At 40.1% G+C, this 19256-nt stretch overlaps 1 protein-coding gene and 1 long non-coding RNA gene across 3 annotated transcripts in view; both read left to right on the top strand.

Annotated features, from left to right (window-relative positions):
- HIBADH (3-hydroxyisobutyrate dehydrogenase) overlaps nt 1–19256 on the top strand; it is a 110455-nt gene that overhangs the window by 5194 nt on the left and 86005 nt on the right. Inside the window, exons 2-5 of one of the 2 annotated variants that reach the window (XM_073003327.2) lie at nt 7844–7974; nt 9450–9610; nt 11624–11733; nt 12455–12576. In XM_073003327.2, coding sequence (XP_072859428.1) covers nt 9464–9610; nt 11624–11733; nt 12455–12576 — 379 coding nt within the window. In that variant the 5' untranslated portion in view covers nt 7844–7974; nt 9450–9463. The remainder of the gene's footprint in view (nt 1–7843; nt 7975–9449; nt 9611–11623; nt 11734–12454; nt 12577–19256) is intronic. The other variant, XM_020780573.3, reaches the window with a different exon arrangement.
- LOC144583459 (uncharacterized) lies at nt 15222–18731 on the top strand. Its single transcript, XR_013537225.1, has 2 exons — nt 15222–16926; nt 16974–18731. It is a non-coding gene; the product is annotated as an uncharacterized LOC144583459 (long non-coding RNA).

Here is a 19256-nt window from a genome sequence, read left to right as displayed (position 1 = left end):
TCCTTTGCCTCTGCTCCTTTACTTCCACATTCAAAAGGTGACCAGAGTAGCAACTGAATCTTCAACACTAGTGATAAGACAGTGTCCTTTACTGCATTTGAGGGCAACCAGGTATTTTATGGTTTCTAGGTCAGGTTATGTGATCCAGAGCAGGTTATGTGGAAGACATAGTGCTCTCCATACCATGGCCTTCTCAGAATGTGCCATCTGAGGTGGCTGCCCCATTTTACATCATGGTAGGGGTTGGTCGTGCTTACCTGCCTGCCTGCTCTGCCAACATAGTTATGAAAAAGTGGTTGTGTAGGTCAAAGATGCCACTGAAGTGAAACAGTGGCTTCAGAGGGTAGCTCCTTTGCTTGCGCTTCACCGTCTCATAACTGCAATGAAAGACAGGACTCCCACAGACTGCAGCAAATTATAGCATGCCACAAAGGTTGTTTAAGGCAGTGGTCCCCAACCTTGGGCCTCCAGATGCTCTTGGACTACAACTCCCAGAAACTTTCACCATCAACTGTTCTGGCCAGGATTTCTGGGAGTTGAAGTCCAAGAACATCTGGAGGCCCAAGGTTGGGGACCACTGGTTTAAGGCATTGCCGGCAGAAAGCATATATCTTTGTATAGTAACCCAGGAACATCATCATCATCATTGTTCAACAACCAAAATATTGGCATCAGCCGTTACTTAAAAGCACAAACTCTGACACATTGTTCTTGCTATTTACAAACAGTACATTAGTAACATGTTACTAATCTGTTACTTGTAATTAGCTGCCCGCAGAGAGGAGGATCTCTGCTTGACTCATCATGCTGCATGAATAAGAGGGCAACAAAACTGGAGACAGAGGCTTTGCAGGAGCTTTACAGGTGGATACAAATTAGATCTGTTATTCAGTAAGATTCTCTCCTATGTAGGAAAACATAATACAGTATTAGAGTCCAAGGCTCACAATCAGGATGGGTTTGATTTAAATAAAATAAATCAGATTTTTAATTATGTAAATAAAAAAATCTTTTAAAATTTAAATCATGATTTAAAGTTCATTAAAAATAGTTCATTAAAAATTGATACTTTTCCACCCTGCTCACAATACAGTGGGATGGCCACATTGCGAATGATTACCTTTTGAGAACCGGAGGTCCCAAACACTAAAGGCCTCTTGGACATTCCAGGTCCACAATACTGTATAATTGAGACTGCAAGAACAAAGCATTCATTGTAATGTACGTTGGGGGGGGGGAAATCCCAAGCTTTACAGTAAAGTTTTCAAACCCAGAACACTGTTACACCCTGGTCTGCATGGTGTCTTTCTTGCGGTATGGAAAACTGTGCCCTGGCATTGATCCCCTTGATTCCTCAGTGGGTGGCAGGCATCTATCCCATTTAGGTCAAGCTGAAGTCAGAGAGCTCTATTGCCAACAGTCACACCACTTTAGGTAGATTTCAAAAGGCAAAGGCACAGGGGAATTTTGTAATTTTTGTTGGTGGAATAGGTGGATGTTCACTTAATGCAGGGGTTCCAAAACTGTATACCGTGGCTCCATGGGGCACCCAGGATCCAAGCCAGGGTTGCCATAGGGAAAAGGACAGAATATATAGCTATGAAGGCTATAGAGGAGCTGTTCATAGCTCTTATGTCAAACAGGAACCGTAAGTGGAGGCCTTGTGCCTGCCTCTTCTTGCCTCATCTCTATGGTGCCTGGTGGATGTGCTTGCCAGTGGCCTCATGAGTTTCCTGTATTGGGACCTGGTAGGAGGTCACCCTCAGGGATATTTGAGAGTAGGGGAGGAAATGGGTTGGCTGGGTGAGGTTTCAGGATCCTGTCCTTGGTGGCAGCAAGACCCCTGATGGCCCCTCCGAGGAAGGGGAGCTGCAGCCAATGGTCAGTAAATTAAGGGAGCCACAAGTCCAAAATGTTTTAGAACCAATGACCTAATGTATTGATGAGTATACAATAATGACTAGTTCTGCCATACAGAATCAGTCCAGGCATTGATGTAGATCAAAGCAAATTGAATACATGAGAAGACTACATACTAACAAACAGAGCATCTTCTCTAGCTTGTGAATCTGTAGACAAAAACTGGGGAGATGTACTTCCCCCCTAGGGTTTGGAACCTAGCCTTTTCTGTACACGAGGCTGCTTACCACTGTATGTTTCTAATGGTTTGGACCTAATGTATTTGCTAGGGAAATTTGATCCTGGACATCCTATGCTAGCTGCTTTCGTGGGGCTTCCCCATCCTCCATAGATGTCTTTTAATGTAAGCCTTACTGTTAGAGGCACATGACAGCTATACTCTGCAGACAGGACCACCAATGGCATTTTCAGACATTAAAGACTACCCTCCATACAAAGGCTTTCCCAGGATGAAAGAGATCCCTAGGGAACCTTGGACCCTGTTACGTGTAACAAGTAGCATATACAGTTGTGCCTTGCAAGACGAATGCCTCTCAGGACAAAAAACTCGCAAGACGAATGGTTTTGGCAATGGGGTTGATGACTCACAAGATGAATGTTCTTGTGATCATGCTTCGCAAGATGAATGTTTTCCATTTTTTGTTCCTGCCTCATGTTTGCTGATTTTTAAATGTTTTTCTATGATGTTTAAAAAGTTAAGGTTTTTTGATTGAAATTTTTGAAATCATCTGCACAATATGTTATGGCTTTAAAGAGCACTTAATAAACCCTTTGTAAACCAAATTTGACTTTGTTCTGACTTTTTTTGCCTATAGGAATGCATTAATTAGATTTCAATGCATTCCTATGGGAAAACGCGTTTCGCAAGACAAATTTTTCGCAAGATAACGTTAACCGCGGAACAAATTAAATTAGTCTTGCAAGGCACCACTGTACATTGTTTAGGTATAATGGGTTGTATCTGCTTATATTCAAAAGTCACTTTTTAAAGAATTTGAAAGCATTTTTAGAGGCATTTTGACAAGAATTGTTCTATCATTCTCAATCCTCAGTGACAAAGAAAGTGCACTGTGCTTTCATCTACAGTATTGTACTGTATTTTTATACTGTAAATATTTTGAAGGTGCAATATCAGAATTGTCCACTAGAAGAAGCCAGAGAGCAACTACCTGTCTTTTTTCTAGCATGCTCCTATAATAACACAACACATTAATAAGGCGGAATACAGAAATTTACTCACACTGAGCAGTGATAACAACAGTCTGGCTGCTGAGAAATAATGAGTATCACCAAGAGTTTATTTTAAAATATTATATTCCAAGTGTTGTTCTTTTTAAACCTCTCCACAGAGGGACTTAGTTCTTATGTATGAAGCCTATCCTGCTCCATGGGATTATAGCATGACTTTTGGCCCCACTGCATCATATTCCTACATGTCATACCTGGAACATTTTATAGGTTGTGTTCTGAGAGAATTCAAAGACCTGCGATCAATCTGTATTCTTTATATCCTTTTTATGTATGGTTTAACGATATGCTGTGAAAAATGAGATACCTGATTTCTGATCCTGATTCCTCCAGCATTTAAAATCGCTATTACAGTTAGATCACTGGAAAGAAGATCATTTTCACCATCTATCTGTGAGAGACCTGAAATCAAGATCTCCTTTTCTCCATTGTTATTCTATGTTTCCCTAAGTTACACAGAGGTGTAAGATGTAAAATAGGACTACTTTTCTTCAAAGCAGTGACAAATGAGAAGTATATTGCTTGTTTTTCCTGTAAGTGTAATTAACTAAAATGTGTTTGTTTTCCATGGATGTTAGAGACCAGGAAATGAAGTGCCTAATTATTTCATCCCTGTTTAGTAAATCACTAAATCATGTGTTTAGTTAACTCTAAAGTTAACGGTGGTTGTTTTTGAGCTAGCAAAAAAATGCTGCATTCTAACAGCTGCTGTACATACGCTTTAATACGAAGCCAGATAGAGGATGTTGGTGTGTTTATCATAGCCCAAATGGTATTGTCTGGAGAATAGATGCAGTGGACTCAGATTGGGCTAGAAAGGAGCCTTACATCCAAATCTCTAATATAGAAGTGCTGTAGATCTATGGAAGATACGTAGTTTCCAAGTGTTCTGTTGGTTTTGTATTCTTCAATATGTATATGTTTTCTTTAGATAAGCCATTGACTTTGAGAAGTCTTGTAAATGTTATCCCTTCATTGTGATACCTAGTATCGTGCTACCACCTTGCTTGGTTTTGACTCTTTAAAGTTAGTGTTTCTTATTCTTGGCAATAAAACCAAGTACAGATGGTATGTGGGCTCTGAGCTAGATTGTATTCTTTTAGAAGAGGAAATTACTACTCTTGTTGTCTAACAGTTTGTGTTCAAGTATGCATATTACAAAAGTGGAGAGCCAGTGTGGGGTTTGGATTAAAGTGTAGGACTAAATGTTGAGAAATCCATGTCCTTGTACCTTTTGTGCAATGAAACTCACAGTAGTTTATGTTCAGCCAGACCTATGTCACTGGTTGACTGAAGATAACATGATGATGAGGAAGACAGTGGATGCTGACCTGAGGATATTGGAAGCAAAGGAGACAAAAAGCTTTTCAGTGCTGAGACCTGTATTTCTGTAGAGCCAGTCTCTTGTATTTTTCTGCTCCTCAGATGAGTTGTGGTTGTGTATTAAATGAACACAGTGTGAAGCAAGCTATATTTTAGTAACATTCTCCCTGCCTCCCCCCGTGTGTGTGTGTGTGTGTGTGTGTGTGTGTGTGTGTGTGTGTGTGTGAGAGAGAGAGAGAGAGAGAGAGAGAGAGACGAGAGAGAGAGAGAGAGAGAGAATGCTTGCCTTGTGTGTGTGTGTAAGAATACTCACTTTTGCTTTTGGCTCTCTTTGCTATCCCTGCCTCTACCCATCGTCAGCTAATGTCCCTTCTACCCCACCAAACACAGTGGGGATGTAACTGCTATTCTTTTTTTAATTTATTTTTTAAATTTTCCAAACAAATAGAAGAATACAAAATGCTTACTAATACAATCTAAAATATAGTGCACCCCCATACCCACGGGACCCTTTGGAGCAATTCTTTTACAGTGGTGCCTCACTTAACAATGATAATCCGTTCCAGGAAAATCGCTGATAAGCGAAAACATCGTAAAGCAAAATTTAAAAGCCCATTGAAACCCCTCAATGCGTTCTAATGGGCTAAAAACTCGCAGTCCAGCGATGATCCTCCATATGGCGGCCATTTTCGCTGCCTGTATAGCGAGGAATCCGTCCCTAAGCACAGCAGGGAGCCATTCTTCCCTTCTTGTTCTATTTGATTTATTGTTGTATTTTTATGTTATAAGCTGCCTAGAGTGGTCAAAATGAAATAAAATAAATAAATAAATAAAATAAAAAATTTAAGCACCTGGTAGACATTTTGAAAACCTGACGACCCCCTCTCGCACCCCCCCACGGCAAAGCGCCGCTTTCAGAGGTGCATTTTCACTGCTGAAAAAGCCCCAGGAGGCTTCCGAAAGCGGCGCTTTGCCGGGGTGGGGGGGTGTGGGGGTGTGGTAGGGGCAGGCCCACCCCCGTTCGCTCCCCACTGAACTGAACCAGTGTACCCCTTCCTCATATCTTCCTCCCAAACCGTCACTTCTTGCTCCACCCCCTTTTCCCCTTTCGCCTCTTCTGCTAAACAAACCTCAGTCTTTCCCGCCTTTTCTTTTGATTCTAATTCTCCCGCATCTTTCGTAACCCATCACCCCTTCATCTTTTTGTTCTACCCCTTTTTCTCTTCTCCTCCTCCTTCTATGGTCTCTACTGTATTTTCATGGACAGCTCAGTTGTACACTCTGCTCCTTCACAGGTGCGTAGAGATTAACCAAAGTATATTCTTCCAAACCCATTTTACCATGTATTATTATAAATCTACCATTACAATATTTTACTGTTTCACTGTAAATTCACAATTTTTTAAAATTATGATTGTCACACCTCTAGATTTAGATGTTCCAAGAGTTTTTTTTCATAAGTGATGAACTGCTATTCTGCGTGGTAATTATGTTTAGGAAAAAAGGAACTGACTGGTGTGAACAGTCAATTTTGCAAGCCTTGTGGTCCCTTAGTAATGGTGAGGAGGCTGGGTGCAGAAATGCTATAGGCCAAACCGAAAGGCCAGAAGTTTACTGCTAGTGATGAGTGTGACTTGCTTGCTCTGTGCCGCATTGTTGCAAGTAATCGGTGCGACATCACAGATGCTGCAGGTTCCCTTCCATCACCCACTGGCTGGCTCCTCAACTCACCAAACAGCACATTCTGCTCATCTCTTGCTCTTTGTGTGATCATCCAGTCACAGCGTTAGTGCAAACTTCCCTTCTCTGCCTCCTCCAGCAGCTGCCCACTCAGATGAGGAAGCAGGGCAGGAATTCCTGCAGTGCTTCCTTTGAATGGGCAGCTGCTGGAGGAGGCAGAGAAGGGAAGTCTGTGCTTGTGATCGGGTTCAGTTTCAAGTTTTGCCAGCTCCTCATTTTGTGCGGGAAATATCACAGGAGACGTCTTCTTAACTCTATCTTTATTGCTCACGCAAGGATTGACACTGTTCATAATCTTGTCAAAACAACTTAACTCCAGCAACAAGTCATAACTGTCAGGTGCGAACTCCCGCCCAAACTCTGTTAAATTCACAGGGGTGGTAGGCCAAACTTCTCCGGAGGGGTGTACTCCTGACTGCACAAATGGTGCCGCAGCATGGGTGCCGGGCCCAATTCCCCCTCAAGTGGAGGAGTATTAAATCTGGAATCAGGTCGTATCACCTGCCATCCTCTTCCCTGCCCCTTTGGGAATACAATCACCGTCCACTCCAAAGTTTCATATTTTACTTCTCTTGCCTCCAAAAGTGGGGGATCCAGTAGCAATCCCCCTAACTTCAGATTTTGGAAATCTCTCAATAACTCCTGTGTTTTCACTCTCTCATAGTCCCGCAGTCTCTCCAGCTCTCTTTTACATTTCCACTAGTCGAATTCTGCCCCAAATCTCCGCTCTCCTTGGCTATTTATACCCTCCTCCCAAACAGTCAGTTCTTGCTGGTCCCCTTTCTGATTCCCGCTCTCTTCTACTAGACAGATTTCCACCTTGCCCTTTCTTTCTGCTCCTTTTCTCTCTCCCTCTCTAGTCTCATTTTCCTTTGGGTCTAATTTTACATTAATGTTCACCCAATTCTCCTACTCCCCCCTCTGTCTTGTGAGACGGCACACTCTCCTTCGGACCTCCTTCACAGTGCTCCTGCTGCAACTGGATAGTTGTGCGAAGAGCAGGTCACACTGGCTGGTGGCCGGGGGCGGCGAGGGGAGAGAATGCGCGGCATTTGTGGTGCCATGCCCAGGACTTGCAATGATGTGGCATGAAGTGAGTCATGCCCGTTTCTATTCACCAGTCCTGGTGTAGTAGTTAGTTCTTAAATTATTACACTGTACTTGAATCCTGAGAGTTCAGTGGGACTTCAGTATGTTTAGTCATTCTCTGAATGGCACCTACCAAAGTGGATTTCTCAGTTAAGCTTATTGTGGTATGATTGCTTTGGTTCATTGACAGTTACTCTTGCCATTCAGATGTCTGTTGTCATCCTAATTTACATGAATGCTGTACTAATACCAAAGGATAACTTTGTGAAAGGAATCAGATAACCCTACTGTGTAAGTTTTATTATGCTTTTAAAAATTCTTCCTTTATATAGGAAAATGGCCATATGATAGTAGTTTGTGCTTATCTTAGTTTCTGGTGAACAGCTGTTTTTATCTTGAATTGTGGCTGATACTAACTGGCTGAATCAGCTGTCAGGAAAAAGGGAAGGGAGCAACTATGTATGGAATCTGAACTGTTTTTCTTGGCCATCTCAGACTTGAACACATCTTCTTTTCCTTGTAGCTCAACAGTGACTTATGAATAATAAGTAATGAGATGGCTCTGAAGAACAGCAAATCCGAAACAAACAGCAAAACCAAAGCAGAAAACCCTCCCAACTGATGCTTTAAAAACACAAAAGTGTAACAAAACAGGTCACATCTTTTACAGAATTTGTATTGCTTTCATTTAAAAGATTTTATTCAGACCAGTAACCTAAACAATGATGTTGACTGGTTTCAAGTTTAAAAAATTTGAATCAGGAAGTAGAATTTTAAAATCAATGTAACTGTGATTTCTATGAGATGACAGTCATATGCATTCTTGCTGAAGAATGGAATTTTGTCCTGAGAAGTCTGCTTTCTGTAGACTAGTTTGTGAAGTCTGCAGAACATTACCATGTAATATACAATTTCATGTCTTTAGACAGTATAGAATTTTAAATACTAATTTCATTTAAATTTTAAAAATAACTGAAAGAGAGAGGTGAAAAGCAACAAGACTTTCATGGGCTTTAAGGCAAGTATATACCATTAAAAGTCAGTTGTGAAGAGAGGTTCTACCCAATGCTGCATCTCTCTTTCACCGTACAGTATTTGGTAAAAGAGGAAGCTTTCGCAAAAGGAATGGGATATGGGGAGGGAAGCTGCAATGGGGAGGGGGGAATTTGGCAGAGGCAACTTGGGGAAGTACAAGTTTACATGCAACTGGATAGCTGTTTTCTTCTAAACAAAAAGCCAACTAGCAATTTATGTACTTTTAAAATTAATTATGTTTATGTGATACCTTTCCTCTAGTGAATTCAAGACTGTGTGTGTGGTTTCTTCCTCCCTCATTTTATCCTTACACCCATCTTATGAGTAGATCATGCAGAGTATACAAAACTGGCCCAGGCTTAGCCAGCAAGTTTCATGTTGCAAAGGTGACTTGAACATGGATCCTCCAAATCCTTGTCCAGCGCTAACCACTATACTATACTATACTCACCTTGCATCAAAGAATCTTGATATCAGTGGATCAAGTGCTGTTATGCACCTAACTGGGTGTTGGGTTGTAATCAACAAATGCTGTTTCACTATTTGTAATATTGACCAGAATCCTACTGATGTTTATATAAGTTTTGCATGACTTACCATGACTGATTACAGCTAATTTATGAAGTATCATGGTATATCTCACCTGCACAACCAGCTTCATGGCAGGGCACACAACTGAGACATGCCCCAGCATCTGATCAGCTAGCTGCAATTAGCCATGGCAGGTTATGCAAAACTTACAGGAACACCAAAAGGATCACTGTGATTGTGTGATGAAATTAACAGAAGTTAGCTGTCCACTTGCTTTACTGGGCCAGCAGTTGGGCTAGAGATGCAAACTTCTAGAAGTTCTACTTACTCTTTTTTGGCAGAATGGAAGAAAGGATTTTTTATTGCAATACAGATTTCACATGGTAATAAACTATTTCTGGGAAGATTCTAGAAAGATGAAAAATTAACAGAAACAGGAGTTCAAGTTCCATTTGAAATACACATTTCAAAATTCATCTTGTACTATACATTGAAAGTAGATTTTGTTTCAGAATTGTATTCATTATAATATTATAATAGTGAAATCCTTGAATTGTTCTTAGTGTCTTCTAGGGCAATGGCTTCCAAAACTGCTGTTGGCTTCATTGGTTTGGGTAACATGGGAACTCCAATGGCCCAAAACCTTGTAAAACATGGCTACCCTGTTATCGCACATGATGTATTTCCAGAAGCATGTAAAGAATTTCAAGAGTTGGGCACCCAGGTATAGTAAAAAACTGCTTATTTTTAATTTTTAACATTTACAAGGTGTGTTGCTCTGGAATCCACTTGAGCTTACAACTTGTGCCTACATTTGTCAAGAATGGTGCACAGAGTGTCACTATCCCTTTTTATAGGGACCACAGAGACAGAATCCAAGTTTGAGCAAAAATCCTCTTTTGTAGATTCCATCTGTGTAAAGGTGATGATGTCACCAGCAGGAGGAGATTGCTGTTAATTAAAGAGTTCCTGCTTTGAACAGAGGGCTTGCTGAACTTGCCTGCAGTCAGTCCCATTGCATGTAAGCCCCAGGAGGGAAGCAGGAATTTTTTAATTACTGGCAATCTCCCCCTGCTGGTGATGTCATCACCCTTGCACAGGTATAATTTAAGGAACAGAATTTTAGCTGTTTTCTTTTAGAAGGGAAATGCCACTTGAAATGCCTGCAGCCACCAATGTTTCCCCCATTTCCTGCTTTCAAAATCTCATGAGACCTTTTTGTGGAAGGGAAGGGGAGACAAAAGAGGCAGTTGCAGAGGCTTGAGAGGCAAGGCTGGCTTGATCCACCATTCTTTTTAGAAACAAATGAAGTGCATGCAAGCTCTTCACAATACACTCAGTATCCTATAATGCTGCAAGCTCTGTTAAGGCCCCATTTTGTTTGTTTATTCCTTGGGACATAAGCTTGAGGGGAGGAATTCTATCCATGTTTGTAGTCTCAAAACACGCTTTTTGATTTTGATCCTGTGTTTTGGAAAGATATGTAAGAATTCATCTTCTCCTTTGAAGCTTTTTGTGTGTCTAACTGAATCAGTGTCAGAGCTGCTTGATCACTTGTAGTGTGTATAAAATTAAAGTATAAAAATGTCTTCTTGTATACATTCCCTAACACGTAAAGTATAAGCAACCAGCTGTAGTACATAAGTTATTTCTGCTGCCCCAGAATTCTGCTTCTATTCTAAGTCACTTCTTCTTCACTTGAAGAGTGCATGTGCGTGAATGGAATGTCTTGGGACCCCAGCTCATTTCTTCAGCTTTTAAACTAATCAGATGGTTTAACTGATGCCAATTTTAAAAAAAGAAAAAAAATGAAAATGTGGCATTTGACTGCAGTGTTATGAAATATAATGGGTTGCATCTAGAGGCATAAGGTCTATTCAGGTGTTACAACTCAGAGTGCAGAACCTGCTGGAGAAGAGAGTACCCATGTCCAAAGTGCATCTGGAAGTCTCCTGGATCTTTTGTGTCTTTAGCACAAGAGGAGCCCGAAAGCATGTCCAACTGAATGTACTTACAGTCTGCCTAATCTGGGTTCCTGATTATAGGTGCTCTGTAAGCAACTTCATTTGTACATGGTTACTGGTTCCTCCTCAGACCATTGTGCAGAATGTGTAAAAAACAGATTAACATCTAGGTGGGAAGGGAAAATGTATGTGTGTGTGTGTGTGTGTGTGTGTGTGTGTGTGTGTGTGTACATATGTGTGTGTGTGTATTTATTTATTTATTTATTTATTTATTTATTTATTTATTTATTTATTTATGGTAGGACTTTATTACATATCTACGTCCGAACTGTAGTTAGAGCACACACTCTTTCAGGCTTTTGTTACACCAATAAGATGGAACTAATTTAAATTTGTCAGGACCAACCTAAGCCATACTGATTTCAGTGGGTGTACAGTATTCTTAAATGTGACTATGTCTGGATCCAGCACTAAATCTGGAAATCTGCAAATGGTTAGCCACCAAATAAATGGCATATGCTTTCCTAGTCAGCTTTGTAATTGAACCTGTGATAGCCTGGTCTATCAGTATTCGTAGTATCAGAACACACTGAAAGCTTTCACAAATGATTTTTGTAGCTTTAACTACATGATACTGTTTCTTTGGGTCTTTACTGCTGAAATGCTTTAGAACTTGTTTTAAGCCATTGAACAGTAAAACATGAAAGGATAATTTCTGTTTCAGTAAGCAACAGCTTGCCAATCTCTTTCTCCCCTTCTTCTTTCCTTGAAAGGTGACAGATTCCCCAGCAGATGTAGCAGAAAAAGCTGACAGGATTATTACAATGCTTCCATCTAATCCTAATGTAATAGACGTTTATACGGGCTCCAATGGAATTCTTAAGTAAGACATCTTTCCTGCTTTTGCTTTTAATATCATTTTAAAAAATTAACATGTGTACTACATTTTCTCTGAGGTGTCATTTACATTTTTATTTTATTTCATTTTGCTTGCCTCTTGAATGACTGTGCTCCACTGTTCATTGCTCAGCTTTGTGTGCAGATAATAACCCTGTGGCAGGTTGCATCCAGCAAATAAGTTCTGCATGTTGAAACATGTTTGTCTCATTGCTTCTGTATGAACACAATCTTCAGCTGCTCTTACAGTCTTCTAGACCAAATCCAGTAGTCTAGAAGTCTATTATCTCAGTCTCATGTGTCTTTTCTAGTGAAATGCAATGGAAACTTACTAAGAATTATTTTTAAGATAAGAACCAGAGCCTAGAAAAGTTACTTTTTTGGACTACAGCTCCCAGTGACCATGCTGGCCATGAGAATCCCAGAGTCTATATTCTAAGAATAAGACAAAGTGGTTTTTTTTTTTTTTGTTAGAGTGTAGGGAAGCCACATGTGTAGTAGCAAGCCGTTATCAAAGATATGATTCACAGTGACTGACTTTTATGTAATCTGTAAAGCTCTTTATTTTGTTGTGACAGGCTCTGGATTCAAACTGTGTTCTTATTACCAGCAGGCGGTAGAAGTTGTCAAATACAGTGCTAGTTGTCTATGCATTTTGTATAACTTTGCATCTCAGAACATCTTCCACTTTTGCCTCTTCTTTCTAGGAAAGTGAAGAAAGGTTCTTTGCTAATAGATTCCAGTACTATTGATCCTGCAGTTTCAAAAGAACTAGCTAAAGAAGCTGAAAAAATGGGAGCTGTTTTTATGGATGCCCCTGTTTCTGGTGGTAAGTCCATTTGGTAAATATACAGCTTTTCCTTGATAGTTGTTGTGGCCATTGTTTTATCTGTTTCTGTGCATAACGAATGGAAAGTTTTGTTTGTTCTGGCATAGGAATGGATGAATTAATTAATTTTAGTTTCTATTTTTTTTTCATTTCATTTCATTCTCTTTTCAGTGTCTGTGATTGTGATTGGTACAGATGTGTTAATTTGTGATTGGTGAAACTGAAGATGAATATGTTAAGGCATTTCTCATATGTGTTTGTCCTACTGTGTAGATTTTGGTATTCACTTCAATTCTCCATAATAGATACAGTTTCACAAACAATAATATAATACATGTTTGAAGTTGAGCAGCATGCAGACATTTTACTTACTGTCCCTGAAGAGATGCAGATTTTTTATGCATTTCCTTTTTTCACATAGGAACTGCATCATAAAATTGAGAGAAGTGTGGTATTAAAGAACAGTGGTGTTTCAATTCACAAAGTACAAATGCAAATTAATTTCTCACTTATTTCTACAGTGGCATGGCAGTATGTGTGTATGTATGTGTGTGTGGGGGGTTACATGTTACTGGTAGGGTTCCTGTGCCATGCATTGAGTTCAATATGTATTTCAGTTGAAAATATTTACATCCACTTTTTCTATGTTCTTTTAGTATGTTCAGAGAAAATATCAGACTACTAGCGATATTCTCTAAAATCTGCTCTCTTTTATGTAAAGAGTACAAGCCAGCATAGAATCAAATATACTTAATTCATCAGGATTTAATGAGACTTAAAATATTTTTAGCCATATGCTAGTTTGTAATTGTGCACTTTGTGTGATGCAGTGGATAGTGTGACAGACTAGGTCAGGAGAACAGGGTTCAATTCCCCGCTTGGCCATGGAAAATCACTAGGGGAGTAAACTTGGTAAAACCATTCCTTAAATGCCATACGTGGGGCTGCCTTTGCAGATGGTCCGGCGACTGCAACTGGTCCAGAATCGAGCTGTGTGGCTGGTGAGTGGTGCAGCTGCTAGGGAACATATCCAGGCCATTCTGTTCAAGCTACATTGGCTACCAGTTGCTACCCGGGCCCAATTCAAAGTGCTTGTTTTGACATATAAAGCTCCAAGCAGCTTGGGCCCTGGATACCTGAAGGACAGCCTCCTTCCATATGAGCCTACCCAGCAGTTAAGATCTAGCCAGGGGGCCCTTTTGAAAGAGCCGTCCCTTCAGGAGGTAAGAGGGACGGCTTGTAGACAAAGGGCCTTTTCGGCAGCTGCCTCCAGACTATGGAATGCCCTCCCAACTGAAATTCGTCTGGTGTCGACGCTGATGACATTTCGGTGCCAGGTCAAAACCTTCCTGTTCCAGAAGGCTTTTAATTGAAATAATATTAGCTGTGGGTCCGATGGCAATTTTATATATATATTAATTGTATTTTAAATGTTGAATTTTTATTGTATTTTAAATGTTGTAAGCCGCCCAGAGACCTTTGGGTAGTGTGGGCGGCATATAAATTAAATTAATAATAATAATAATAATAATAATAATAATAATAATAATAATAATAATAATAATAATAATAATAATAATAATAATAATAATAATAATAATAATAATAATAATAATAATAATAATAATAATAATAATAATAATAATAATAATAATAATTACATTGAAAGCTCTGTCATGGTCTCTGTAAGTCAGTTTTGACTTGACTGTATGTAGCAACAAGATTGTAACTAAATTGTGCAGCCAAATAAAACTACTTAAAGTCATGCCATATTTTCTTTGCTCAAATATGACAGCCAAGCAACACCAATGCTGCCAAGATGGTCTTGGAAGCATTGGTCCTCCCATTTGCCAAAAGAGGCATCAGTAGTGGGTGGGCAGTACCAATGAAGCAGGTATGGGATGAGTGGATGGCTAAAGCAAGGATAGGGCAGAAATGGGAGAACACACAATCCTACAGATGTTCTTGGAGTGCTACTTCTGCCAGCCCTTACCACTGAGTGTGCCTCCTGGGACTCTTTGGATTCAAGGTCCGACAGTATCTGGTGGGTCACATGTTTCCTACTCATCAGATAGGAAAAAAGCTGGTAGGCTCTCATCAGCACCCTCTTTTCTGCCATTGGCGTCCCTCACATGTTTGTAAGGTAAAAGGTAAAGGTAAAGGTTCCCCTTGACAATTTTTGTCCAGTCGTGTTCGACTCTAGGGGGTGGTGCTCATCCCCGTTTTCAAGCCATAGAGCCAGCGTTTGCCCGAAGACAATCTTCTGTGGTCACATGGCCAGTGCGACTTAGACACGGAACGCTGTTACCTTCCCACTGAATTGGTCCCTATTTATCTACTTGCATTTGCATGCTTTCGAACCGCTAGGTTGGCGGGAGCTGGGACAAGCGACGGGCGCTCACTCCGTCGTGTGGATTCGATCTTACGACTGCTTGGTCTTCTGACCCTGCAGCACAGGCTTCTGTGGTTTATCCCACAGCGCCACCACGCCACATGTTTGTGCTGAGCTATAATTCTAGCAGAGTTGTAGTAGTTTGCATGGGATAGAAATAATTTCTCTTCCCATCCCTAGGCATTCTTTTTCTCTTTTAACACAAGATTTGGAAGGTTTTGCTATAGGAGTTCAAGGGGGAAGCTCCTGGTATATGGGGAGGTGGCTTTGCAAATAAGTATAGATTGTCACCAGATATATTATCATCATCATCTTAGAAATGCAGCCCCCATCAAGGAGGCACAGTGGGGAGTCAAACTCCCGTTCTCTGGCTCCACAGCTAAATACCTATATACTAAATTCATTAAATTTGATAGATTGTACTATATACCTGTACTTCTGCCATACTGATTACTGAGCCTGCTTAAAGGTAATAACTGATTTAGGTTGGATTGGAGTGCAAAACATGTCCCATTATTGCCAACACAACAAAATGTACTGTATGTGCCCTCAATTTAAATGTGCTGAATGTGAAAAGACTGGAATGAGAAATGTAATACAGTATTGATTGTGTAAGTTCAGAAAGAGTACTCCTGCATTCAAAAATGTCAAACAAAAAACTGTGTATATTTTATCATAATAAATTTGCAATGATACCAGTCCCAATAAACTCTGTTATCATATATTTTTAAAATAGTTGTTTACATGGTACACACATTTTAAAAGCTTATATAATGTATTGGCTATAATAAATGAATAAATCATAGACATTAGAGGACGTAATGATCTTTAAGTCAACAAGTCTTGATTTGCTATCTTGGGCAGCCTTGAAATAGTTCCTTCTTATAGAAGGAAGAGGGCTTGAAAGCTACACACCATTTTTCTGCTAGAATAGTGGATGGAAATTTTGTTCACACAACCAGCATCAACCTTTTTATAATCATTAATTTTTTCCTTTGTAAATCTTAAGGGTTATGATCAGTGCAAGGAATTTCAGGAGATTTCTGCAAAAAATCCCACTTCTTGCTGCAAACTGTTGGGTGCTCATAGATTGTACTATATCTCTCGGCAAATGGTACTTTGAAGTACAGGAACTATTTGCTAGTGAGTGATGGAATTCCTGCCAGTATTTACTTAAATTATTAGTAAAAGCAGATTATTGAGGAACTTCTGATTTTGCCTCCTCTTGAATTCTACAGCATCACATAAATGATGTTGTGAATTTTTTGCACTCCAGCTCTCATCAGTTTTTGGTGGTGATGGGCAATGATAGGTAGGTTGTCCAGCCATCTCTGGTAGGAATGTATTTTGGATTTGGACAAAGCCTAAACCAGATAGATTCTATTGCTTCTTACAATGAAGCAGTCCTTGATCTGAAGCTATTGAAACTGAACCTGGACTCCAGCTACCAGAAACAAGTTCAGAGGAGGGCAACAATGATGATCAGGGGGCTGGAAACCAAGCCTTATGAGGAAAGGCTGAAAGAACTGGGCATGTATAGCCTTGAGAAAAGAAGGCTAAGGGGTGATATGATAGCACTTTTCAAGTATTTGAAAGAGTGCAGGACAGGCAACAATGGGCTCAAGTTAAAAGACAAACCTCCTAACCGCTAGAGCAGTATGACAGTGGAACCAGTTACCTCAGGAGTTGATGAGTTCAACCCTGGAGGCATTCAAGAAAACTTAGATAATCAGCTGCCAGATATGCTTTGGTTATATTCCTGCATTGAGCAGGGGGTTGGACTTGATGGCCTTGTAGTCCCCTTCTAACTTCACTTTTCTATGATTCTATGAAACTTTGTTCTGTTATCAGAAGGGCAGTGGACAGATGAAATGAACATACAAATTACAACTACAATGCTTTTCTGAGGTTTAATTTCTATAAAAACATCCAGGATGGGGAAGGAAGATTGTGTGTAGGTCAATTTTCTGATTCTACACTCATGGGGAAGGAAGATTGTGTGTAGGTCAATTTTCTGATTCTACACTCATTTTGAAAGGAATTGTCCAGTAGCTGTGCACAGAGAAAGGTAGAAATAAATTGGCTTCAAAGGAGGAGCTTTATGTGAAAGACCCTTGTACTCTTATCTGGCTCTTCAGATGAGCAAATAGCCCTGGAACTAATCCCATTTCAGTCCCGTGTATGAAACATAACAGCCAATTTCACATACCGTATTTTTCGCACCATAAGACGCACTTTTTTTCCAAAAAAACATTGGGGAAAAAGTGTATGCGTCTTATGGAACAAAATTCCCAGATTATTTTTTCCTGTTTTCTTCGCCTAAAAATTTGGTGCGTCTTATGGAGAGGTGCGTCTTATGGAGCGAAAAATACGGTATATCTTTTATTTTATGCCACCCTTCACCATATAGTTTAATTCTTGTTCTGTTTAATTATCATTCTTGCAGCTCTTGAAAAATTGTAGTATACATTACATCTCGCATGTTGATTATTTCATTCATTCATTCAACTTGTATACTGCCCCATAGTGCACTGCATTCTCTGGTCAGTCTACAACAGTAAATTCAGTTGAATAATACATTATACAATGCATACATATATTTTAACAAATATTTTTCTGCCAGTTAAACAGCTTGAAAGAGTAGATCAATATCAACAAATAGCTGCTTCAAAAAGTTCAGTTTTAATCCATTTCTTAAAAATGTAGAAGGAAGAATCCTATCAAACCTTTATTTTTAGATTAGGAGTTGCTAAATTGCATATTGGTTCAAAATTGGGAAAGGAATACGACAAGGCTGTATATTCTCTCCCTGCTTATTTAACTTATATGCAGAATACATCATGCGAAAGGCAAGACTGGGTGAATCCCAAACCGGAATTAAGATTGCTGGAAGAAATATCAGCAACCTCAAATATGCAGATGATACCACTCTGATGGCAGAAACTGAGGAGGAATTAAAGAACCTCATAATGAGGGTAAAAGAGGAGAGTGCAAAAAATGGTCTGAAGCTCAACATAAAAAAAACCTACAGTGGATCCTTGACTTACAAAATTAATCCGTATTGGAACGGTGGCTGCAGGTCGAAAAGTCTGTAGGTCGATTCTCCATTGACCTACAATGCATTGAAAACCAATTAATCCATAACCGGCTGTTTTTGTTCCATTTTGGTTTTTTTTCCCGGTCTGTAGGTCGATTCTCCGGCTGCAAATCAAACCTAAATTTTGCGGCCAGAGAAGTCTGTAACTCGAAAAGTCTGTAAGTGGAGCCATCTGTAAGTCGAGGGTCCACTGTAAGGTCATGGACACTGGTCCCGTCACCTCCTGGCAAATAGAAGGGGAAGATATGGAGGCAGTGACAGATTTTACTTTCTTGGGCTCCATGATCACTGCAGATGGTGACAGCAGCCACAAAATTGAAAGACTCCTGCTTCTTAGGAGGAAAGTGATGACAAACCTAAACAAAGGTCCGCATAGTAAAAGCTATGGTTTTTCCAGTACAATGTATGGAAGTGGGAGCTGGACCATAAAGAAGACTGACTGCCTGTTGTGTTCCCCTAGTGTCCCCTGTTTGTTTTCTCTCAAACACAGGTCCACCTTCGGACACGATGTACTATTTTCTCCCATTACCCGGTGCCACCAGTGGATCTTTATCCACACTGTACCAAATATGTTTCTTAGACCCAGGCTGCCAAATATAACAGGTTTATTTTTTGTTTGATTGGTAAATCACAGAAGCAAAGTCATAGATGTACTTTATTGTCCAATCATTAAACTTGGATAGGATTACACGTTTGCTTGTTTGTATTCATTCACATTAACCACTGTAACAATATCTTATGACTGTCTATCTATTTTCTATTACTTTTATCTCTTAGCTATTCTCTAACACATACCAACTTTCCAATCTGTCTTAACACTTTAATACTCTTGTTTAACCTCCCTTCAGTCTCCAACTGTCCTTCTTGACTCCACGCCTCCTGTCCTGCCATAGGCTCCTGCCCTAGAGCTCCATATGACAGACAGGCGTGACTTGGGCATTCCGCCACGCCGCTGAAGAATTGATGCTTTAAAATTGTAGTGCTGGAGGAAACTCTTGAGAGTCCGCTGGACTGCAAAGAGAACAAACCTATCCATTTTGAAGGAAATCAGCCCTGAGTGCTCACTGGAAGGACAGATCCTGAATCTGAGGCTCCAATACTTTGGCGATCTCATGAGAAGAGAAGACTCCCTAGGAAAGACCCTGATGTTGGGAAAGCGTGAAGGCAAGAGGAGAAGGGGATATTAGAGGA

The sequence above is a fragment of the Pogona vitticeps genome, chromosome 6, assembly GCF_051106095.1.
Source record: "Pogona vitticeps strain Pit_001003342236 chromosome 6, PviZW2.1, whole genome shotgun sequence".
In the NCBI taxonomy this organism is placed as follows: Eukaryota; Metazoa; Chordata; class Lepidosauria; order Squamata; family Agamidae; genus Pogona; species Pogona vitticeps.
Note: the sequence above shows the minus strand (reverse complement) of the source record. Positions and strands in the feature narration are given on the sequence as shown.